General features: G+C 43.2%; 1 protein-coding gene across 1 annotated transcript in view; it reads right to left on the bottom strand.

Moving 5' to 3' along the window:
* The window catches only part of exoc3l1 (exocyst complex component 3-like 1), a 109,120-nt gene that overhangs the window by 62,210 nt on the left and 26,923 nt on the right, over positions 1-19,987 (bottom strand). Inside the window, exons 2-3 of the mRNA XM_063066663.1 lie at positions 14,315-14,475; positions 5,907-6,126 (exon numbers count right to left, since the gene is read on the bottom strand). Coding sequence (XP_062922733.1) covers positions 5,907-6,126; positions 14,315-14,475 — 381 coding nt within the window. The remainder of the gene's footprint in view (positions 1-5,906; positions 6,127-14,314; positions 14,476-19,987) is intronic.

The following is a 19,987-nucleotide window of genomic DNA, read 5'->3' as shown; positions in this document are numbered from 1 at the left end:
TACTTAATTGCTACTAGTGAAGGAAGAAAAGTTAGCGTGAGATAATATGGTAGGAAAATGTTAAATTCCATCGTTACGGAGTTTAATAGTCAGCTTGAAAGGAAACCCTTTCTTGAAGAAATCTCATGGGATTATTGTTTTGGGGCAGTAACAAACAGGTTAAATAAGAGGGAATCAGGGATTTTTTTTAAATCTATTGTCATACAGCACAGAATAGGCTCTTCTGCACCTTCAATCTGCACAGCCCAGCAAACACTGATTTAACACCAGCCTAATCACAGGACAATTTACAATGACCAATTAACCTACCAACCGGTAGGTCTTTGGACTGTGGGAGGAAACCGGAACACCCAGAGAAAACCCACGTGTTCCACGGGGAGGACATACAGACACCTTACAGATGACATCAGAACTGAACTCTGAACTCCAACACCTCGAGCTGTAGTATCGTCGCGCTAACTGCTACTTTATTGTGATGCCCAGTGCTATATCTGGATTTTCAAAAGACACTTTGCAATGGGACAGTTAAAAGTTTGTTACATAAAATTCCAGTGGATCTGGAAATAATGCATCTGTCTGAGTAAAATGTTGTTTGTAGAATAGATTTAGATGGAAAGATGGTATTTCATGTATCCAGATTGCTGTTGATGTATTTGGGTTTCGGAAAATGCATGATTGAGTTCCCACTTTGAAATTGTCTCCAGCTCTGGTTTAATCTAGATAGCCAGGTGAAACTTTTTAAATCGCGAAGGTAAGTATGTTTTTAAAAGTATACCAGTTAAGCTATTTTATGTTGAAAAAGAGGACCATGTAACTGAAAAGGGGTAAAAGAAATAGGAGGTGACAATGGAGTATGACCCTGGGAGAAAGGGAGGGATGGGGCTTGTTTTACTTTTGTTGTTTTGTTGCTTCTTGTATTCTGTGTTGTTTGCCAAGCATTGTCAGTATGTTATGTTGGTCTGGGATGTGTGGCAACATGTGCGTATGTTTCAATGTACAGGTGATAAATAAACTTGAATCTTGTACATGGGGCACAAAAAGTCCAGACAGAGATGTAGTCAGAGTGAATAAATGACCAAGAGGGTAGCAGATGAGATAATGAGAGTGGGGATAAGAGAAAATTAGAATTGGGAGATGTAATTCGATGTTGAAGTGGAGAGTGAATATAGGGAATTATTTTGAGAAGAGCAAAAAGCTAACAGATAGTTACAGGAAGCAGGAAGGCAAATAAGCTATGGACTTTACTGCATGAAACTTAAAATTTAAATGTAAGGAAGTCTTGATCGGATTATATCAGTTCTTGGTAAAATCTTATCTGGAGCACCAGATGAAGCATCTACGGTAAGAAAGAATATACTGGATGTGGAAACATTGCACTTTGGACCAACTAGATTGATTGTCATATTTTTCCTTGCAACGTAGAGGAAGGCCATGCTGCCCATCGAGTAGATACCATCTCTTAGAACAATCCTGTCATTGCTATACCCCAATAACCCTTACACACTCCCATTAACTCCACCCTGATTCTTCCACTATACTAGGGACAATTTACCATGACCAACTAACACTCCCAACCAGTAGGCCTTTGGGCTGTGTAAGGAAACTAAGGTACCTGGAGGAAGCCCATGCAGTCAGAGGACAATATAAATTGTCAGTAAGATAAAAGTAATCTGAATGTAATCCATGGTCAATGAAAATAAGAGTCAGAGGACCATGCAGCAGAGAAACACTCCCTTCGCCCATCATATCCGTGCTGAGTTTTCAGCTCATCCCCGCTAATCCCAGTTGTCTGCATTCAGACCACAGCTTTCTATTTCCACCTAACTGCCTTTTAAGTCAGAATCAGAATCAGGTTTAATATCACCGGCGTTGGTCGTGAAATTCATTATTTTGCAGCAGCAGTACAATGAAATATGTAATAATAATAAAATATAAATTACAATCAGAAATATATATGAAAAATAAATTAAGTAAGTAGTGCAAAAAGAGAGCAAAAGAGAAAACGTAAGTGAGTTTGTGTGCATGGGTTCATTGTCCATTCAGAAATCTGATGGGGGAGGGAAAAGAGCTGTTTTAAAGCATTGAATGTGTGCCTTCAGGCATGCATTCCTCCTTGATGGTAGCAGTGAGAAGAGGGTAATGATGGATGCTGCCTTTTTGAGGCATCACCTTTTGAAGATGCCCTCGATGCTCTAATAGTGTAATACTGACATCTCTACCAAAGGACAAAAACAATTCCTCCTGCTTAGCCAGTGATCTGGCTGCTCCCTCCCAACAATCTCTCTGTACCCAAGATAAGAAATTCCAGGAAAATATTTGTTTCCTGTTTTAAGTAGGAAGAACAAAGAAAGCCCTGTCCACATAGCAGCAGGGAATCTTTTGGCCAGATACCAGGCAGGAAAGAGGTGGAGGTAACTATAGCTGGGATGACTGCTCCATTCCACTGCATAGGTCTAGTTCTGAAGAGGAGAATCAATGATGTCTGTTTTCTCACTGTGAACTTACTTAACATCAGCCTCAGCCAAACATCACCATCCCACCAACAAATTAATTTTTCACTGGTTTCAATCATCTTGATTGCAATCATATCCAGTGAATAGCATTGTGAATAAACAATACGTCAGTTTACCATTGGAACGTGACCAACTTTGGTACCGCTTCCACTCATAGCTGCAGCAAGAACAAACTTCCCATCATCTGCAAAAATCCTTCCAAGAATAACAGCCATTGAGGAGAGTCAATAACAAGATATGTTGTTTCTCTGTAACTTCTGCCACCTTCAATGGGACCCTACCGCCAAATGCACCTTTACCTCCCCCTCCACTCTCCACTGTCCGCAGGCATCATTCCGTTAAACCCAATACAGCCTCCTCTGTGTTGGTGAGACGTGCTGTAAGTTTGCTGAGCATCCACAAAAGGAGATTTTCCCGGTGGCCAACAGTTTTAATTCCTATCCCCATTCCTGTTCCGACATGTTGATCCACAGCCTCATCTTTATATTTCATCACGGTAGCCTCCAGCCTGATAGCATAAACATTAATTTCTTCTCCAGGTAATTTTTTCCCCTTCCCTTCCTTTTCATTCTATTTCTCCTCTCTGACCTCTTGCCTCTTCATCCTAACACTCACAACACGCTAGAGGAACTCAGCAGGTCGGGCAGCATCCGTGGAAACGATCAGTCAACGTTTCAGGCCGGAACCCTTCGTCACAAAGAGTTCCAGCCCAAAACATTGACTGATCGTTTCCACAGATGCTGCCTGACCTGCTGAGTTCCTCCAGCGTGTTGTGAGTGTTGCTTTGAACCCAGCATCTGCAGAGTATTCTATGGTTACCTCTTCATCCTTCCCTACCCCACCCACCTGGCTTGTCCTCCTTCTGGTCTTCTATCGTCTTATTCTGGCATCTTCCTTCTTCCTCTCCATTCCTGATGAGGAGTCTCAGCCCATAGATGCTGCTTGGCCTACTGAGCATTTTGTGTGTGTTGCTCTGGATTTCTAGCATCTGCAGAATCTCTTATTTATGATCTTCCTTCAAATGCTTGGAAATTCTAGAGTCATAGAGCTCTGCCATACAGAAATACACCCTTTGTCCCATGCTGAACTGTTATTCTTTTTTGTCTCTTGTCCCATCAACCTGCACCTGGACCGTAGCCCTCCATACCCCTCCTGTCCATGATTCTCTCCAAACTTTCTTAAATATTGAAATCGAACCTGCATTCACCACTTCTGCTGGCAGCTCGTTTCACACTTGCACCACCCTCTGAGTGAAGTTCATCTGAAATGTTTCCCCTTTCATCCTTAACCTATGACCTCTAGTTCTCATCTCACCCAACCTCAGTTTACCATTTAAATATATTTATTATTCAATTTATTCTCCCTCCCCAGCCTGTTCCTGTTCCTGTTCCTTACACCCGCCTTATGCTATCTGCCCTTCTATGTCAAGGTGGCTGGAGCATTGATCATTGTACTGGGATGTTTGGAAGGGTAGTGTTGGTCTGGTCACTGGTTGTGAGTGAGCGATTGGGTCCAGTTTCCCGGCCCTCAGTTTCTGAAAGGACAATGAACCAACCTATGAGCATTACCTCACTATTTTTGCTCTCTTTTTGCACCACTTATTTAATTTAATATATATTTCTTATTGTAATTTATAGTTTGTTATGTATTGAATTGTACTCTTGCTGCAAAACATCAAATTTCACAACATATGAGGAGGGGAGGAGAAGATGGCGGTGCGACGGCTCCGAAATGATATCGCATTTGTTAAGTAGGGGCCGTGCACAATCCTCATTTGATGGAGACAGACGTGAGAAGCACAGAGGAACATCTGGAGAAACTTCTGAAATGCCTGCTTTACTGTGCGATCGAGAATCTCCGGAGGGGAAGGCCCCAAATCCTCAGCTTTGCCTATTGCCTGTTGCCGGGGCTGGGGTCGAAGCGCTCGGCAGAGATGGTGCTTGGTGTCGGAGGACTGGTCGGACGCTCGAAGTTTTCGGACGGACTCGAGAGTTGGCTGTGGTCGGGTGCTTCCAGGGTGCTGCATCAGCAAGTTTGCGGCGCTGGAGGTTCATGACAGGGAGAGTTTTTCTTCCTTCTACCGTTCTGCGTGAGATGATGGGACTTTCGAGAGACTTTGAGACTTTTTTTTACCGTGCCCATGGTCTGTTCTTTATCAAATTACAGTATTGCTTTGCACTGTTGTAACTATATGTTATAATCATGTGGTTTTTGTCAGTTTTTCAGTATTGATTTGTTTTGTGTTTCTGTGATATCATTCTGGAGGAATATTGAATCATTTCTTAATGCATGCATTACTAAATGACAATAAAAGAGGACTGCGCGTCCTCATAATCTAATCTAATCTAATATGTCAGTGATATTAAACCTGATTTTGATTGTACAAAGGGACAGGACACTACAGGTTTGCTCATTAATAAGTCATTCAAACTTCAGTAGGTAAAAGCACTGTCTGTCCAAGAAGAGGTACTGATTTCTGATCTGTGAACTTTTCCTGTGGTTCAGTCTCAGACAGAATGCTTTCAGGCAAAAGAACTGCGGCAGAGATTTATGTCAGCAATCCTGCTCAGTGATCCCCTGTATACAGAGGGAGCCCGTCAGTGTTTGCCCAGTCCCTGGATGAGGCATCAGACTTGTTGCAATGTGTCAGTAGGGAACGCTGCCCTAGTGCTGGTCAACATAGATTCCACCAGCACAGAATCAGGTTCTTTGACCTGCTACATGCTGACCTTTTAGCCGATCTGCATTCATCCTATGTGCAAGAGTTAGGATCTTTCAATGCTTTGTTTATCTAAGTGTCTGTCTAAATGCCTCTTAAACATAGTGATTGTCTCTGATTCCAGCATGTTTCAGATAGCATCTATTCTTTGTGTTATGAAAGCTCTCTCCTCAAATCCCCTTTAAAACTGCTTCCTCTCACCCTGAAGCTAGGCTCTCGTGTATTTGATACCCCGATGAGGATTTTGACCACCTACCCTATCTGTACCTCTCATAATCTACATCCACCTATCACATCTTCGCCTCCTTCAGTCCAGGAAAACAAGACCAACCTAACCAGTCTGTGCCCAAGATGGAAGTTCAAATTGTGCTGCTGTATAATTTACGGTTAATTTATGTGAATGTTGTGTATCTGATGCTATGTGGCTGAGATGCTGCTGAAACTAAGTTTTCCATTGCTCCTGTGACTAGGAACTTGACCTAGGCTTTGACTTCAAGCATCCTGCAATCCACATGAACTGAGGTGGTGAGGCCATTTGGTGTACTGGGTCAGTAATTCTGGCCCAGCTAGCCTCTTAGAAAATGGGACTTGTTAGAGAGCTGATCACAATCCTTAAATAGGTGGGAGGTGGGAAATGGGAAGCAGGCAAGTGGAATATTCACCAGGCTCCTTACCTGAGAAGACTTGATGCAGATTGTGCACTGCAGTGGCCAACTGGACGTGGTCAGAAACCAGGCCGCTCAGCTGGCTGAGGCTCTCGAAGCCGTTCACCTTGTTCTGGCACTCCTCGTGCACCTCCACCATCGTGCGGCATACAGCTCGGACATCGTCCAGTGAGGTTCTCAGCTGCCCGAGGCCTGTCCCAACCCCTTCCAGGTAGGACTGAACAGCAGACTGCGAAACAAAAGAGCAGCCATTCCCTCAGGCGGACAGTGAGCACGTGTACTCGCGCATCTTTGGGGTACCCCTCTCACCATTCCTAGCTGGGATTCACAGTTCCTCCCCATCTGTACCCTAATGGTCGGGATACTCAGTATCGGAAAAGAAAAGTATTTACATGTGGGAACAGCAAAATGCAGCTTCACCTCACCTCCCCCCCTCCTGCCATCGGAGCCTTACACTTACTCTTCAGCCAGTCATGCCTATGAGTAAGGAAAAAAGTCAGTTTGATTTGTCCTTGGTATGTGTAAAAATATGCAAAATAATGATGATGAGATGATAAGAGCAATTGATCGTGTAGATAGCCAGAGGCTTTTTCCCGAGGCTGAAATGGCTAACACGAGAGGGCACAGTTTTAAGGTGCTTGGAAGTAGATACAGAGAGGCTGTTAGGGATGAGTGCATGGAATGCTCTGCCGGTGACGGTGGTGGAGGCGGATATGATAGAGTCTTTTAAGAGGTTCCTGGATAGGTACATGGAGCTCAGAAAAATAGAGGGCTATGGGTAACCCTAGGTAATTCCTAAAGTAAGGACATGTTCGACACAGCTTTGCGGGCAAAGGGCCTGTATTGTGCTGTAGGTTTTCTATGTTTCTTTAAAATCGTGGTTGTGAGACCAAATGGTGTCAGCTTGGAACGTGGGATGCTTTGAGGAAGTAAAGGGGAACCAGTCGAAAACCTTGCGAGTAGGTCACGATGATCAAACATGCTTGACTGCGAAAGGGAAGATAATGTACAGGTGCAGAGACCGCCTGGTAGCTGACTGTCAGAAAGTACTGGGTAAGGGGACCTGAAGAGAGTAACTTCTTCATGCAAGTTGGGATCTTCTTTTAGGCTGGGTCAAGGCCAGTGCTGAGAGAGGAAGGGAGGGAGAGAGAAAGAAAGAGGGAGGGAGAAAAAGGGAGGGAGAGGGAGGGAGGGAGAGGGAGAGGGAGGGAGGGAGGGAGGGAGAGAGAGGGAGAGAGAGAGGGAGGGAGAGAGGGAGAGAGAGAGGGAGGGAGAGAGAGAGAGGCAGGGAGAGAGGGAGAGAGAGAGAGGGAGAGAGAAAGGAAGGAAGGGAGAGAGTGAGAGGAGGAGGCAGTGAGAGAGAGGCATAGAAAGAGAGAAGGGCTTAGAGAGAGAGGGGAAAGGGGCAGAGAAGGAGAGGTGTAGAAAAATAGAGAGGAAGAGAGAACAGCATAGAAAGTGAGACTAGAAAAGGCACTTGTGGTTCCTCTGAATAGATCCGTTCAGTGATTGGTTATAAGTTTTATTTTGTTTGCTTCTCTATCTCTACTAAGTGTTTCCCATCCTTTCTGTATTTCACTCTTTACTCTAATAAATTAATTGCATAATCCGTAACGCATGTACAGTGCTTTCTTTGTATGTGGATACCTCTTGCTGCTGAATCAGGAAAGAACAAATTCCAAAAATATTTTATGTTACACCATGCTAAATCTTTGAAAGAGCCTTTCCGTGAAAAGTACCATAGAAATTTACACTAGAAGGTCATTCAACATGCTGTGTGCATATTGGGCAAAAATTCAGATGAATTCCACTTCCAAGTACAGGGAAGCTTTCTGCCTCCACCAACCCCTGTAAGAGTTATATTTTATACTTTACTGTCACCAGACAATTGGTACTAGAATGTACAATCAACATAGCAATATTTGATTCTGTGCTTCACACTCCCTGGATTACAAATATTAAATATTATAAATATTAAAAATAGTTACAATTAGTAAATATTAAAAATTTAAATTAGAAATCATAAATAGAAAATAGAAAAATGGGAAGTAAGGTAGTGCAAAAAAACTGAGAGGCAGGTCTGGATATTTGGAGGGTACGGCCCAGATCCGGGTCAGGATCCGTTCAGCAGTCTTATCACAGTTGGAAAGAAGCTGTTCCCAAATCTGGCCGCACGAGTCTTCAAGCTCCTGAACCTTCTCCCGGAGGGAAGAGGGACGAAAGGTCTGTTGGCTGGGTGGGCTGTGTCCTTGATTATGCTGGCAGCACTGCTCCGACAGCGTGCGGTGTAAAGTGAGTCCACGGACGGAAGATTGGTTTGTGTGATGTGCTGCGCCGTGTTCACAATCTTCTGTAGCTTCTTTCGGTCTTGGACAAGACAACTTCCATACCAGGTTGTGATGCATACCATAGAATGCTTTCTATGGTGCATCTATAAAAATTAGTGAGGGTTTTAGGGGACAGGCCAAATTTCTTTAGTTTTCTCAGGAAGTAAAGGTGCTGGTGGGCCTTCTTGGCAGTGAACTCTGCTTGGTTGGACCAAGTCAGGTCATTTGTGATATTGACCCCGAGGAACTTAAAGCTCGACCGCCGATGTAAATTGGGTCGTGCAATCCGCTACTCCTTCTGAAGTCAACAACCAATTCCTTCGTCTTGCTGACCTTGAGGGATAGGTTATTGTCTTCGCACCATGCCACCAGGTTCTTAATTTCCTCTCTATACTCAAACTCATCATTACCCGAGATACGGCTTACAATTGTTGTGTCATCAGCAAACTTATATATTGAGTTTGGTGGAAACTTGGCTACACAATCATGGGTGTACAGTGAGTACAGCAGGGGACTGAGTACACAGCCTTGTGGGGCACTGGTGCTCAGAGTGATTGTAGAGGAGAGCTTGTCCCCTATTTTTACAGCCTGGGTCCTGTCTGTGAGGGAGTTGAAGATCCAGCTGCAGATCTGAGTGCTAAGGCCCAGGTTCCGGAGCTTAGGAATCAGTTTATTTGGAATGATGGTATTAAAGGCAGAGCTGTAGTCAAAAGGAGCCTTACGTATGCATCTTTATTTTCCAGGTGTTCTAAAGAGGAATGTAGGGCCAGAGAGATGGCATCTGCCGTTGACCTGTTGCTCCAGTAGGCGAATTGCAAAGGCTGTGGTTGATGTGTGCCATAACCAATCTCTCAAAGCACTTCATAGCAATTGATGTCAGAGCCACAGGTCGATAGGTATACCAACTACTGACCGGGTAAACAAACTTGCTCAACTCTGATCTAATCCCAGGTAAGTTACGTCTGTTCTTTCAGTTCTTTCTGTTGGCCCGTATAAGTGCCTCAGAATTTTAGGGATCCAAACCAAATCTCCTCCCCATCTTTATGTTCCAAACAGAAAAGGACTTGTGTAATGACTACACCCTCCAATCCTGCAAACAGGATTGGAGACATTATTGCATGTTCCCTATGACTGTGTGACTTTCCTCTGGGTGTTCTGCTTCACTCCCACACCCCAAAGGTTTGCAGGTTGGTTGCTGTAAATTGCCTCAGCTGTGTAAGTGAGTGGGAAAATCTGTGTGGGAGCAGTTGATAGGAACATGGGGAGAGTGAAATGGGATTAGCAGAGGATTAATTTAAATCAGGGGTTCTTAACGTTTTTAATGACATAGACCCCTTTGGCAAACTGGTGAAGCTGGGTTACAAAAGAAACCAATTATATTGAAATCCGGTTATCAAAATACTAAAAAATAAATCTGTGATATAGTAATATATGTAAAATGCTAAATTTCATTTGGAGGTTTGTTAAAATAAAGGTGTAAATTTTTTCCCCATCCAAGTTTACAGACCCCCGGAATCTATCCACAGACCCCCGAGGGGCCAATGGACCACAGGTCAAGAACCCCTGGTGTAAATGGATATCAGGTGGTCAGCATGAACCCTCTGCTCCTCCTCTGCTGTTATCTCGCTTACTCTGGAGTGACAGAGCCAGTATTGTACAAAGTGCTTCCATTCTGAAATAAAGGAAGTCCCTTTCTTTCCTCATAACCTTGTAGTTTTTATGCTTGCAAGCATTACTCTAACTTACTTCTTCATGTATGTTATCCAGCCTTTTGTAATACACGGTATGCTGTGTAACAGGTAAAATTCCCTGGTTAGGATTCCTACTGCTATGCTGTGAGGTAGTTTATATTAGTAGTTTTCTATAAAAGCAGTGTGCCATGCTTGAAAGTGTGTTTTGTCTTCAAAGATAAAGACACATGTTGTCCAACTTAGGAATGTGAGTTAGCCAATCAGGTTTGTGGATGTGGGAGAAGGTTCCAGAGAGCTGTGGGGAAGAGTTTCTGAAGGACAGTAGTCTGGTTTGGGGTCTTTTTGCTGGAAGCTGTGGAATGGGGCACAAGGGAAGATGCCACAGAATGCTGTTGGAAGAGAGAGAGAGTCCCCTTTACAAGAAGTGCTTTGTACAGATGAATGGCCACAAGGAGGAAGAGCCAATACTCCTGAGAGTGTCAGTCTGTTTGAGATGGACTCCAAGTGAAGGTTGGAGTGTGAAGGGTGCTGTCACACAGACCGTGGGTCTAGCACGTGAGAAAAAAAATACGCACCCAAATACTCCAATCTGATCTCCAACGACTATATGCACATTGGGCCTTTTTCTTTTCTTTTTCTATTAACTGTTTGATAAAGCTGAACTTGGTAAATATACTTCCTTTATAATTTTACTCTGGTGTATGATCTGTCATTTCTGGGCTACCGATAACTGTGTATGGGCAGTATTTACACAGCATACAATCAAATCGAGGTTCCTTTAATTGGAACATCACGACATTCCTGTTTCGTTGAACCCCAAATCACACCAACCCTAGATGTGTGTTGTTTATGAAAGGTGGCCTTCTCACCACTGAATCCGTGGCTGTTAGCAGAGTCAGAGTTTGTATATGAACCCTTACACCCTTATATGAGGGTCACACAGGAAAAACTTCTCTTGCTCCTCACTTGCCCTGGATCATTTTCCAATTGTCTTGTCTATGACCTCTAAGTGCTAACCATCCTGCTAGTGGAAACACTTTCTCCCTTTCTCTCTTTGCAGAACTCATCACTGGGGCTCCACAGGGGACTGTCTTGTCTCCCTTTCTCTTCACCATTTACACCTCAGACTTCAACTACTGCACAGAGTCTTGTCATCTCCAGAAGTTTTCGGATGACTCTGCCATAGTTGGATGCATCAGCAGGGGAGATGAGGCTGAGTACAGGGCTACGGTAGGAAACTTTGTCACATGGTGTGAGCAGAGTTATCTGCAGCTTAATGTGAAAAAGACTAAGGAGCTGGTGGTAGACCTGAGGAGAGCTAAGGTACCGGTGACCCCTGTTTCCATCCAGGGGGTCAGTGTGGACATGGTGGAGGATTACAAACACCTGGGGATACGAATTGACAATAAACTAGACTGGTCAAAGAACACTGAGGCTGTCTACAAGAAGGGTCAGAGCCGTCTCTATTTCCTGAGGAGACTGAGGTCCTTTAACATCTGCCGGACGATGCTGAGGATGTTCTACGAGTCTGTGGTGGCCAGTGCGATCATGTTTGCTGTTGTGTGCTGGGGCAGCAGGCTGAGGGTAGCAGACACCAATGCATCAACAAACTCATTCGTAAGGCCAGTGATGTAGTGGGTATGGAACTGGACTCTCTGACGGTGGTGTCTGAAAAGAGGATACTGTCCAAGTTGCATTCCATCTTGGACAATGTCTCCCATCCACTACATAATGTACTGGTTGGGCACAAGAGTACATTCAGCCAGAGACTCATTCCACCGAGATACAACACAGAGTGTCATAGGAAGTCATTCCTGCCTGTGGCCATCAAACTTTACAACTCCTCCCTTGGAGGGTCAGACACCCTGAGCTAATAGGCTGGTCCTGGACTTATTTCCTGGCATAATTTACTTATTACTAATTAACTATTTATGGTTTTATTACTACTTAATTATTTATGGTGCAACTGTAACGAAAACCAATTTCCCCTGGGATCAATAAAGTATGACTATGACTATCTTAATTGCAATATTATAAACAGCTTCATCAAAGTCACAAATCTTCTCATTATTGAGGACATAGTCAAAATGCGACGCCTCGAAAATGTAACATCCAAGATTAAGACCTCCCACTATCCTCATCTCATTACTACCACTGGGGAGGAGGTAAAGAAGCCTGAAAACACATACTCAGCATTTTAAGAATAGCTTCTTCCCCACTGCCAGCAGATGTTTGAACAGACAATGAACACATGAACAGTATCTCTCTCTTTTTGTACTACATACTTAATTTTTAAATTTGTAGTATTTTTTATTTATCACACAGTGGTGCTGCCACAAAACAACAAATTTCACAACATCTGATAGAGGTGTATAAGATGATGAGAGGCATTGATCGTGTGGATAGTCAGAGGCTTTTTCCCAAGGCTGAAATGGCTACTACGAGAGGTCAGACTTTTAAAGTGGTGAAGTCGGATACAATAGGGTCTTTTAAGTACTGTATGTTTTGAGGTACATGTGACAAATACAGCTAATCTTATCTCTAAATCAGTGGAACTTTGCAAAGTGACAATCAGTCCATCAGATTTCTCCATAACATGCAGATCATCATGGTTAATTAAACCCAAAATTATAATGTTATAAAGTTTTACCTGCGGAGTAATGGAAACGATTTTAAAAAAAGAGAATTTGAAAAAAAAATGCTATGCGACGGAGGATCAGGCTGGATACGGGATGGACAAGAAGGGAAACGCAGCATCAGTTAGAAGCTGAAGACACGAACTGTGAAGAGTGGAATTAGTAGTGAGTACATTTACGCTACTAACTTGAAACCCTCAGGGTGAAATCCCTGGAGGAGAGACAATAGCGATAAAAGATTTATTGAAGCTACAGCTTTAACGAGACACTATCAGCAGAGACCAGTGTCCAAAATCCCTACCGTGTAGTCGGGAATTAGTTCTGCAAAATCATACTAAGGCATTTGGTCAAGTTTTGTACATGTTTGTGAATTGACTTACTGTGGACGATGAACTATTTCACCCAACGAACCAAGATGGCGAGCCACCCAGATGAAGAACCAGGGCGGGAACGTAACGTGTAATGACACAGGGATTTAATACGGTTGGATGTATAAGTTTATTTTCATTCGAAGAAATCGAATTTGATTTTCTGCAAGAACTGATTTTTTTGCACAGACTTTGATAAGGTACTGAATGAGATTTACTTTATTTAAGAGTTGTGATGTTGGAGAATGTTGTTAAAAGGTGTTAAACTGTGTACATGTAATTTTTGAATTTGAATTTAAACTTGTAGATGTACTGCCTGAAACTGAAACTGAAGTTAACTATAATACTTGAGAATAGGAGTTATATTTGGTTTTTGAACTAACTAGGGATAAGTGAAAAGGAAAGATTAGTCTGTAAACTTTTAAATAGGGAATAACTCTAGATTTAATTAGTTAGAAAAATTGGAGTAACAAAGTTTATTCTAATGAATATCACTGATTCTGACTAAACAGGAATTTGGCTTTTGTTGGTATCTAAGATTTGGAATGTAAACGTGTTTGAATTTTGAATTGTTCTTGCTCATGTAAATATTTTGTGCATATTGTTTTTTTCTTATAATCAAAACCTTATTTCCAGTGTGTGGTTTCTGTTCACCGCCTCCTTCCCATACCTAGACTCTTCTGATGGCCTATTAGCACCCAGTGTAATTTGATTTTCTCAAAAGAGTGGACAACTAGTCACACACCATAAGGCTGGTGCTACACAGGTGTTACAATCAGTTCCTGCGGATTTATTGGCTTCTTGTGTAATTAATAATTCCAGTACTGTTCATTAATACTTAAATCCTTACAGGTTTTTGCATCTGCTACTGTGAAGCTACACACAAAATATTTGTTTAATTCCTCTCACAAACAAGAGAAAACCTGCAGAGGCTGGAAATCCAAGACACACATAGACCTGGCTTCTAGACCCAAAACATGGACTGCACTCTTTTCCAGAGATGCTGCCTGGCCTGCTGAGTTCCTTCAGCATTTTGTGTGTGTTGTTTAATTTCTCTGCCATTTTCCTTCTTCCCCAGACCTCCTATCTCAGGCTGGCAAGGATTCACATGAACTACTGTCAGTCATTTCACTTTAACCTATGGCTGTAGCACAGAAGTTTGTTTCTGTATTCCTTGCTGAATTTCTCTCACAGTCAACCTTCACCTCCTGCAGCATTTCTTTTTGGTTCTCATTTACTGAAATACTCTCAAGGCTTTGGCTTTCTGTCCTTCAAATTTTCCTTTGATCTGGCACTGCCCTCAACTTCTCTTTTAGGTGATGGATGGACACTTTCACACCCTAGTGACACCTTTGACAGTGCATTGACACGTCGCAGCCTCACTTTCACACTTACCTTCAGCCTGGACTGAACAGAGGACGTTCTTTGCGTTTCCCTCTTGCGGTACTGGCCCAATCTCTCTAGTTGGTCTGGACGGTAGAAGATCCCTGAGGCCCATTTTAAGGCAGCTCCACGGGCCAGCTTCTCAGCTTTCTCCAGCTCGGGCCATGCACTGTCTAGCAGAATCAGAATCAGGTTTATTATCACCGGCATGTGGCTTAAACTTTGTTAACTTAGCAGCAGCAGTTCAATGCAATACATAATCTAGAAGAGAAAAATAAATATAATAATAATAATAAACAAGTAAATCAATTACAGTATACGTATATTGAATAGATTAAAAAATGTGCAAAAACAGAAATAATATATATTAAAAAAAAGTGAGGTAGTGTTCAAGGGTTCAATGTCCATTTAGGAATCGGATAGCAGAGGGGAAGAAGCTGTTCCTGAATCATTGAGTGTGTGCCTTCAGGCTTCTGTACCATTCTGGTAACATTGAGAAAAGGGCATCCCCTGGGTGCTGGAGGTCCTTAATAATAGATGCTGCCTTTCTGAGACACTGCTCCCTGAAGATGTCCTGGGTACTTTGTAAGCTAGCACCCAAGATGGAGCTGACTAGATTTACAACCTTCTGCAACTTCTTTTGGTCCTATGCAGTAGCCTCTCCCCTCCACCCCATACCAGGCAGTGATGCATCCTGTCAGAATGCTCTCCACTGTACAACTACAAAAGTTTTTGAATGTATTTGTTGACATGCCAAATCTCTTCAAACTCCTAATGAAGTATGGCCCCTGTCTTGCCTTCTTAACAGAGGGACAGGAGTGTTCAAAAAATCCCTTCCCTTCTATGTATAGAAAGTCCTTTTTTATCTTTGAAATATCTCACCATGTTGGTTTCTGACTAGTTGGTATGAATCCTGATTGGGGCCTTCCAAATGGTAGGACTCTCCTCTGACCCTACTTGAAGCTGATTGCTTCCCCTTTACTCTTAGTCAAGTTCCAGAAGGTATACTTGTCACAGCTTTATGTATGTACATACTGTAGGTCATAGAAACATTAGCAATGGTTGTTATAGAGTCGTTGGGTTATATATTAAGTAAGCTGGACCCTCAGCTCAACCTGACCATGCCACCTAAGTTGTTTTAAATAAGCTAGTCCCATTTGCCTGCATTGAATTCTGTCTGGACCTTTTAATATTCGATAGGTTGTAATCTTATCTTGAATGGCAGGAATCCTGCAATCTGAATGATTTGAAGCCAGATTTGTAAACCTGAGGTGATGAGTTACAATTGGAGTTTACCACATATCCTCTAAACCTCTTTGACAAAACATGTTCTTAGTATTTTTGTTTTGCACATTGGCTGTTTGTCAGTCTTTGTTTATGTTTTTTTGTAGTTTCTATTTCATAGATGCAGGATGGCACAGTAGCATAATGTCACTACAGCAGCAGCAGCAACCTGGGTTCAATCCTGTTGCAGTCTATAAGGAGTTTGTACGTTCTCCCCATGACCTCGTGGGTTTCCTCCCACATTCCAAAGATGTATGATTTAGTAAGTTAATTGGTCACATGGGAGTAATTATGAGGCGTGGGGTGGTTGGGCTGGAAGGGCCTGTAACTGTGTTGTATCTCTAAATAAATGAATAAATAACAAAACACATTGATGAAGGTAGTGCAGTCGATGTAGTGTATATGGATTTCAGTAAGGCATTTGATAAGGTTCCCCATGCAAGGCTCATTCAGAAAGTAAGGAGGCATGGGATCCAAGGAGACCTTGCATTGTGGATCCAGAATTGACTTATCCATTGAAGGCAAAAGGTGGTTGTAGATGGTTTGTATTCTACATGGAGGTTGGTGACCAGTGGTGTTCCGCAGGGATCTGTTCTGGGACCCATCCTCTTTGTGATTTTTAAAAATAACCTGGTTGAAGAAGTAGAAGTGTAGGTTAGTGAATTTGCTGATGACACAATTTGGTAGGTCAAATTTGAAGGCAGTTTATAGTATTAATGGTAAGACTCTTGGCAGTGTGAAGGATAAGAGATATCATGGGGTCCATGCCCATAGAACACTCAAAGCTGTTGCCTGGGTTGACAGTATTGTTAAGAAGGTGTATGGTGTGTTGGCGTTCGTCAGCTGTGGGATTGAGTTCAAGATCATGAGGTAATGTTACAGTATATACATTCACCCTGAGCAGGGTGAATGTACGGAAGGCAGCTGGTCCCGATGGAATACCTGGCCGTGAGCTCAGAGTCTGTGCAGGGCAGTTGGCCGGGGTCTTCACGAACATTTTTAATCTGTCCCTGGCCCAGGCAGTTGTCCCCACAAGCTTCAAGATCGCCACCATCATGCCAGTGCCAAAGCATTCCACCGCCACGGGCCTGAATGACTTCCATCCAGTTGCACTCACCCCCATCATTGCAAAGTGCTTTCAGAGACTGGTTCTACTACATCTGAAATCCTATCTGTCCTCTACTCTGGACCCCCATCAATTTGCCTATCGCACCAACAGGTCAACAGAGGATGCCATCTCCACAGCACTTCACTCTGCCCTGACCCACCTGGACAGCCCCAACTCTTACGTCAGAATGCTGTTCATTGACTTTAGTTCGGCATTCAATACTATGATCCTCTCCAAGCTGATCACCAAACTTTCCCAGCTTGGTATTAGCGTATCACTCTGCAATTGGACCTTGGACTTTCTGACTAACAGACCCCAATCAGTTAAGTTAGACAACCTCTCCTCCTCCACTCTCACCCTGAACGCTGGCATGCCTCAAGGCTGTGTGCTGAGCCCTCTTCTGTACTCCCTTTTCACCTATGACTGCGTTCCTGTACATGGTTCTAACTCCATAATCACGTTCGCAGATGACGCCACGGTGGTTGGCCTGATCAGAGGGGATGACGAGACGGCCTACAGGGACGAGGTCCAGCACCTGGCTGCGTGGTGTGCCGACAACAATCTGGCCTTTAGCACCCAGAAGACCAAGGAGATCATTGTGGACTTCAGGCATTCCGGGAGTCACACTCATATCCCCATCTACATCAACGGAACTGTAGTGGAGTGTGTATCAAGCTTCAAATTCCTTGGTGTCCACATTTCCGATATCTCACCTGGTCTCTGAACTCCTCCATCCTGATCAAAAAGGTGCAACAGCGCCTTTATTTCCTGTGGAGCATCAAGAAAGCTCACCTCTGTCCCAGGATACTGATGGACTTTTACCACTGTATCATTGAGAGCATACTCACCAACTGCATCTCAGTGTGGTATGGCAATTGTCCCGTATCGGACCGTAAAGCACTCCAGTGTGTGGTGAAAACTGCCCAGCGGATTATTGGCACCCAATTGCCCACTATTGAGAACATCTACCAAAAACGCTGCCTGGGCAGGGCGAAACGCGTTACCAGGGACGCATCTCACCCTAACCAAAGACTTTTTACTCTCCTCCAATCCGGTAGGCACTATAGGAGCCTCCGCTCCCGCACCAGCAGGCACAGGAGGAGCTTCTTCCCTGAGGCTGTGACACTGCTGAATCTCTCATCACAGCGCTAAGCAGTATTGCATCCGTATTGTACTGTCTCAGTACTTTTTTTTTGTTTAGGTTTGCCATTTATTAAGTGAATGTGTGCTGCACTGTTCACTTCAATAAATCTTTTCATTTCTTGCCTCATTTCATGAGGATGATAGCTCATACAGAATTAAAGTACCATTTGTTCCAATAGCTCTCTTTTTTAAAAAAATTTTTTAAATTCAATTTTGTCTCAGTACTTTTATATTTGTGTGCTGTAGCACTTTTTAAATCACAGTTATTTTGTAAATAACACTATTCTTTGCATTTCTGGTCAGATGCTAAATGCATTTCATTGGCTTTGTATCTGTACTCGGCATGATGACAATAAATTTGAATCTAAATCTATAAGAGCTTCGTTTGATCCCACAGAGTACTGTGTTCAGTTCTGGTCATCTCACTACGGGAAGGATGTGGATACTATAGGAAGACTGCAGAGGAGATTTACAAGGACGTTGCCTGGATTAGAGAGTGTGCCTTATGAGAATAGGTTGAGTGAACTTGGTCTTCTCTCCATGGAGTGACAGAGGATGAGAGGTGACCTTATAGAGGTGCATATGATGATGAGAGGCATTGATTATGGGATAATCAGAGGCTGTTTCCCACAGCTGTAATGGCTAACACGAGGGGGCACAGTTTTAAGGTGCTTGGAAATAGGTACCGAGGGGATATCAGGGTAAGTTTTTCACATAGAGAGTGGTGGGTGCGCGGAATGCACTGCCAGCGGCAGTGGAAGCGGTACAATAGGGACTTTTAAGAGCTTCTTAGATAGGTACATGGAGCTTAGGAAAATAGGGGGCTATGCAGTAGGGTAACTTTGGGCAGTTTCTAGAGTAGGTTACATGGTTGGCACAGTATTGTGGGCCGAAGGGCCCGTAATGTGCTGTAGATTACTATGTTCTATGTAAATAATATTATATTTCTTTATTTTTCTTGTAAATGCCTGCAAGAAAAGAGATCTCAAGGTAGGATAACACATACCTCTTCCTACTTTGGCAATAAATTAACTTTGAATTTTGAAGCTTTTCCTGTTCATGTACCTTTTTCTTTGTCTTTTAAATGTCATAATTCTACCCACCTCTCCCACCTCCCCTGGCAATTTATTCCACATAGTCACCACCGTCTGTGTGAAAAACTTATCTCATGTAAACTTATCCCCTATTGTTTTCAAGCTCTGCCCTTTGGTTTTGGACTCACCTAAAGATTGTGATTGTTCACCTCATCTGTGCCCATTGCAATCTTATAAAACTCTTTAGATTAGGGGTTCCCAACCGGGGGTCCATGGACCCCCTGCTTAATGATATTGGTCCAAGGTATAAGAAAGGTTTGGAAGCCCTGCTCTTAGGTCACCCCTCATGCTCCAGGGAATAAAGTCCCAGGTTATCCACGTTTTCTTCATAACTCAAATCCTTCAGTCCCAGAAACATCCTCATAAGTATATCTATATCCTCTCCAGTTTAATGATACTATTCCTATAGCTGGGCGAATAGAACTATATGCAGTCTTGTACATCCCAGCTCCTGACTGATGAAATCAAACATGTCAAATGCCTTCTTTGCCTTCCTGTCTACCAGAGTTGCCACTTCCAATGAAAACGATCTCTTTGTGTAGGTCTTACTGAAATGCAACACCTTGCATTTATCAGAACTAAACTCTACCTGCCACTCCTCAGCCCAATTCAGGTCCCACTGTACGAAAGCTTAGAAAACAGTCTTTGCTTTGGGAGAAAACTCCTGTGTGATCTTCGGTATTTTTGAACATTGATATGACCAGTGGTCTTAGAGTCATTGAGCACTACAGCACAGAAACAGGCCCCTCAGCCCAGTAATCCTGATGAAACATTACTCTCCTTGGCCCCATCTGGACCATAGCCCCCCAAACTCCCCCCATAATCCAAATTTCTCTTAAATATTGAAACTGAACCCGCATCTACCACTTCCACTGGTAGCTCATTCCACACGCTCACTACCTTCTGAGTGAAGTTCCCCACCTATCACCCTTAACCTATGGCCTCTAGTTCTAGTCTTATCCAACCTCAGAAGAAGAAGTCTGCTTGCATTTACCCTACCTGCTGTATACCCCTCGTAATTTTATGTATCTCTGGCAAATCTCCCCTCATTCTCCT

The sequence above is a fragment of the Mobula hypostoma genome, chromosome 14 (assembly GCF_963921235.1).
Source record: "Mobula hypostoma chromosome 14, sMobHyp1.1, whole genome shotgun sequence".
Classification (NCBI taxonomy): domain Eukaryota; kingdom Metazoa; phylum Chordata; class Chondrichthyes; order Myliobatiformes; family Myliobatidae; genus Mobula; species Mobula hypostoma.
The sequence above is the reverse complement of the archived record's forward strand: the minus strand, read 5'-3'. Positions and strand labels throughout refer to the sequence as shown.